Source organism: Ursus maritimus, unplaced genomic scaffold (genome assembly GCF_017311325.1).
Source record: "Ursus maritimus isolate PB19 unplaced genomic scaffold, ASM1731132v1 scaffold_2, whole genome shotgun sequence".
In the NCBI taxonomy this organism is placed as follows: Eukaryota; Metazoa; Chordata; class Mammalia; order Carnivora; family Ursidae; genus Ursus; species Ursus maritimus.
In genome coordinates, this window is record NW_024424452.1 from 59,402,322 (window position 1) to 59,407,575 (window position 5,254).

General features: G+C 34.5%; 1 protein-coding gene across 2 annotated transcripts; it reads left to right on the top strand.

Moving 5' to 3' along the window:
• Positions 1–348: 348 nt before the first annotated feature.
• Positions 349–4,621, top strand: RGS1 (regulator of G protein signaling 1). Of its 2 annotated transcripts, none has more exons than XM_040636020.1 (5): positions 349–543; positions 918–998; positions 1,413–1,477; positions 2,865–3,028; positions 3,774–4,621. In XM_040636020.1, exons 1-5 carry the CDS (start codon positions 407–409, stop codon positions 3,957–3,959), a joined length of 633 nt encoding a protein of 210 aa, XP_040491954.1. In that variant the 5' UTR covers positions 349–406; the 3' UTR covers positions 3,960–4,621. The 2 variants fall into 2 exon arrangements, with proteins under 2 accessions (XP_040491954.1, XP_008683877.1); XM_008685655.2 differs by having other exon boundaries at positions 1,416–1,477.
• The last annotated feature ends 633 nt before the right edge of the window (positions 4,622–5,254 follow it).

Sequence of the window (5,254 nt, forward strand, 5' to 3'; positions counted from 1 at the left end):
TCTCTAATATTGAGTTTCTGTGTGATACAATAAATACACTAAATGAAATATTTTATTGAAATATGCAATCTTCATGAAGAAACAGGCATCCTCTCCAACCAAAGACTGATGCTGCTAATACTTTAGACATGTGGTATATGTGTGTGTGCCTCTGTTTGCTTAATTTTCTTTCTTTCTTTTTAATCAAGTGACCTATTCTCATTTGGTTGAGTTTCAACCACAAGACATCACTGTATGCTTCTTTTTTTCAAGATACACGTCATAACACACCAAGAAAGAGGGAACTTCCAGTGTCTGTGGTAACATCATTTGATAAACAGACTCATTTGAACAGCAAGAGCCTGTTTGCCTTTACTATATAAAGCAGCAGAGACGTTGACGAGCAGATATTTGCCGAGTGAGGACTATGCGAGCAGCAGCCATCTCCACGCCAAGGTTAGACAAAATGCCAGGAATGTTCTTCTCTGCTAATCCAAAGGAATTGAAAGAAACTGATCATTCACTTCTAGATGATAAAACGCATAAAAAGAGGCCAAAGACTTTGTAAGTTCATTCGGTGTCTCACTTTGTGAATTTTGACTTAGATTATCTTTAATGGCAGAAAGATTGAGACGGAATAGAAGAAAATATGAGCATTTAGTTAATTAAATCAGAGAAATTAGCTGTTGTGTATATATATATATGTAAGTTTATTCAGTTGTATTTAAAAAAATGACTCATGATAAGGCATTAAATTATGTGGAAATTTTTGCAGACTTTGACTCGTAAAAATTAGCTCAATCTTAATATAGAAAAATGTTGTAACAGCTATTTTTATTATTGCCTTGTTCTTTGGAGAAGTTTGTTTCATGTTTCTTGTACAAATAAAATGTATTAAACTAAAGAAATGCAAATATTCATGTTCGTATCTTTTGTAGTGGAATGGATGTGAAAGCGTACCTGAGATCTATGATCCCACATCTGGAATCTGGAATTAAACCTTCTAAGTCCAAAGACATGTAGGTACACTAGTATTCTGAACTATCATTTTAAGAGCAGCCTATGAATTATCTCTCTATTCTAGGAAGTGATTAATACTGCACATACTAGGCTTTGTCTCTTTTAAGTAACAAGCCACATAAGAGTAGACTACATTAGTACCAATGTAAATTAAGTACAAATATGTGTGTGCATAATTTGCTACTCTGTTAGAGTATATGTATTTAGATTTCTTCACATTTTACTGGCAGATATTTTCATAAATGTAGTAATTCTAAAGGAAGTTTTGTTTCCCTATAGATAAATTTTAAGAAAATGAATAGAACCAGAATCTTAGTTCATGGAGTTATCAAAATATAGAAGCCATTCTGATTTCATGTGTGATTATACACAAAAGAAATATTTTTACTAATTTATGTGAATTTTGTCCCCAGCAGACTCTCTGTTAATGAAGTAATGCAGTGGTCTCAATCTCTGGAAAAACTACTTGCAAACCAAAGTAAGTATGATTAACTACTAAATGGTTTGGGGTTTAGCTCAATACGCTGATTAAATGACTTCATTAAAATATAGTATTGTGGATAGAAGAGTGTGTGAAAAGTTGTATTCCAGTTTTTTCTGTAGTCACTAATAGCTTCAGCATATTATGCCTTATTGTAGTGTCATGTTGACCTAACACTCAGTTCTGTCACTGTCCTTCAGACAAATTTGCAGAGATGATTAGGTATTCCTATGGATCATTACAGAAGCAAAATTTAAAATTATGCTAGGGTTCTGAAGTCTCAACTTTAGTTTTTAGAAGTAAACCAAACACCTCAACATGTAAACTTTCATTCTGAAAGCTACCTATAAAATGTATTTTCATAACTGTTGGACGTAAGAAGTAAGATTCATTCAGTCAATTCACTATTTTATTATTCATTTACTCATCTACTCATTCAGCCTACTTTTATGTGTCAGGCATTTTAGAAGCACCAAGGATTCAAAAATAAGGACACCGTACCTTGCTGCCTTGAAGGATGTTGAGAAACGCAATATAGAATTGCATTATATATAACATGATACATGATAACATAGATATGATAAAAAGAATTTTTAAGCAGGGTCTTGTGGGGGAGTTTCTGATAAGAGAAGGTAAAGAATGAAATCAGCTTGCCTTTCCCTCATTATGGACATTGCAAGTCTCTTGGGATTACGACCTCACTCAGAGGTCTAGATGAGCAGTGTGGTCTCTCTATCTAGAGGATGAACTTAATCCTCTTCTCCCCACAAACACTGTTAAGAATCCTTGCTGGAGTGGGGCGGTCAAGTAGTTCAATATGGTTCATCCCTCTTATCATCTAACTTAGTTTACAATCCAACCAAACAAATAAATGGTATAGAAAAGGCCCATTTAAAAGCCCCCATAACACCAGCAAATAGAATCAGTACATCAGCACATTTTCTGACTAATATGAATTGGATGGGGAAATTGTATTTGTTAATAATGAACATGATATTAATGACCTTCATCAATGTTTGCTTCCCTAAAATACTCTACAGTCTGGCTAGGAGTTGGTATTTATAAGAAAAGAGATTGTTTTGTAATCACAAGAGCAGAATTTTAATTTAATTAGCAGGTGGAAGCAAAGCACAGTTCTGTAGCCATCACTAAGCAGCTGTGGGACTGTGGACAGGTTCATCTGGCCCCAGATAAACTATCAGTGAAGGAATTTCTGAGGTCTTCCCATCTTTATGAATTATGACACAGCTGTTTCAGTGTTAGCCCTCTCTTACCTTTGAGCCTAGACAACACAATAGTATTTTTCTTGCAAATTTCTTCTTTAAGGTATTCATTTATTGGCTCAATTAATTTAATTATCTCACCCCTCACCCTTTCTTTTTAGTTGGTCAAGATGTCTTCGGAAATTTCCTAAAGTCTGAGTTCAGTGAGGAGAACATTGAGTTCTGGCTGGCTTGTGAAGACTACAAAAAAACAGAGTCTGATCTTTTGCATTGCAAAGCAGAGAAAATATATAAAGTATTTGTGCATTCAGATGCTGCTAAACAAGTGAGTATTATCTTCATTATCATCAGTTTATGTGCAAAGGAACTTAGATACAGAAATAGCATTCAGCAGACATAGCAAGATTAGATCTTTTTTAAGTATCATAATTTCACTGCTAAATATTAGGTATGTTCATATAATTCAGTGCAATAATAGTCTAACTTTCTGTATCTGAAGACAAGAGAATGAAAAGATTGATTTTGTAAAATTAGCTAACATGATAGGGATGCGGTAAGGAGTAGCAGTGTTACTAGCCAGAATTGCATGTCAGAATGTCCTTAATGAGTTAGCTCATTTTACATTAGGTTAAAATACAGATTAGTGTAATACATACAATTATAGCAGCAGAAATATTTTCAGTTAGTAGTAGTACCCACCTTCCAGTTAAATATTCTTGCAAAAAATAGCTACACAAATTGTCCTCTCCTATAAATTTTACATGACCACATCACTTTTTCTGATGTGCATGCATCACCTTGTATGGATATTTAAAACTTTCATGTCTGCCTCTTTTTCATCTCCCAACTATACTATAAGCCAAGTTGGAACAAAAATTTTTTGGTGATATTTCTTTTTACCTCCTTCACACCTAGTCTAGAGCTGGTTTAGAGTAAGCATTTAAAAGATAATTGAGCTGAAACAAATGAGGGCTTAATACCATTGTCTTGAGGTGCTTCAACAAACAGTCACATCGTAAAATGTGCAATACATTGGAAGTATGTATTAATTAGTGAGTATTTCTTTTTAGATCAATATTGACTTTCGCACTCGAGAATCTACAGCCAAGAAGATTAAAACACCAACCCCCACGTGTTTTGATGAAGCCCAAAAAATTATATATACTCTTATGGAAAAGGACTCCTATCCCAGATTTCTCAAATCGAATATGTACTTAAATCTTCTGAATGAACTTCAGGCGAATAGTCTGAAGTGATCAGTTCCTGGCTGAAGAGCATTGAAGATTGTATCAAGGACAGGAATGTACCAGTTATGGCTCTCTGGGTGAACAACCTGGCCCTTTTAAGTGACTCCACAGGCCCAGGGGAAGAACATACGACTCAAAATGGATTAACACGGAAGTTAACCAGGCTCAGGGTTGAAGGCACATAAGCAAGATCAGACCTGAGAGACAGAAGAAGGAAGGAGATACTGTGGTACTGTCTTAAAAAAAAAAAAAAACCGTGGACATATCAGAAAATCCCTCAGAACTGAGAAGGCCGGGTAACTCCAGTTACATAGAAACTGTGAATAAAGGTTTTGAAACCGATTAAAACATGCTATAAGCTTCAAGGTCAACTGACATCTATGCTACATCTTATTATATAGAGATTGTATTGAGCTGCTGCGATGTCTTTAACTTGGATGGGTCTTTGGAAAATATGTGTTTGAAACCACCATTGCTATTATTGATGCTTGCAAGGGTTTTTGGTGTTTTATATTTTTTGTTTGTTTTTGGCTTGAAAAAGATGAAGAAAAGAACAATGTATTTAACTTAAGCTAATGCTCTTAAAACTGGGAAGTCAGAATTTATTTGTAAATTAAATTATCACAGTGTCAGTAATAAATGAGTTTTGTATTAAAAACATATAAAAGAAATTTCTGTGTATGTTTCTTGGCCATTTTTAAAAACTGGTATTTATTCCTCATATTTAACAAAAATTCAAGCAAGGGTCTTCTACTTTCTATCATCTCTTCGACATCTAAAACTATCATGCAACTAATCCTAAATTTATGTATTATATATATCAATCGGCAGAGTTCATTAGTTTTCTCTTTGCTATCACAATGCATAAAAAGCAAACAAATACGCTCTCATATAGTCAAGCTTCAAACTGATGAAAAACTGAAGAAGTCTTTAGAAAGGGGATGGAATAGTTATTTCAAGAAGTAATCTAATTAGCAATCGATATTTTATTGTGATTTAAAGTTTATAAAACTCAATGTTCATAGCAATCCTGTGAAAGTCAAGACTCTCATTAAATCACTAGTTTCCGAATTTAGCTGTCAAAATTACTTAGGATGCTTGAAAAACAACCACCACCACAACAAAACCCCACCTTTTTCAGGGCCCTCTCCCAAACTGACTGAATCAGAATCTTCAAGGGATCACGGATGAAAATCCACATTTTAGAAAGAAACCCCCAGTGACTCTAAAGCGAATTCAGGGCTGGGAACCCAGGGATTAAGGGACAGTCACGTTGCCTGGGTTCATACACAAAGCTCTGACTA

Excerpts from the sequence above, each read along its gene's own strand:
- RGS1 (XM_040636020.1), top strand. The coding sequence starts at position 407 with ATGCGAGCAGCAGCCATCTCCACGCCAAGGTTAGACAAAATGCCAGGA. Across the intron at positions 999-1,412 it reads CCTTCTAAGTCCAAAGACAT|CAGACTCTCTGTTAATGAAG; the intron begins GTAGGTACACTA and ends TTTTGTCCCCAG. Across the intron at positions 3,029-3,773 it reads ATTCAGATGCTGCTAAACAA|ATCAATATTGACTTTCGCAC; the intron begins GTGAGTATTATC and ends ATTTCTTTTTAG.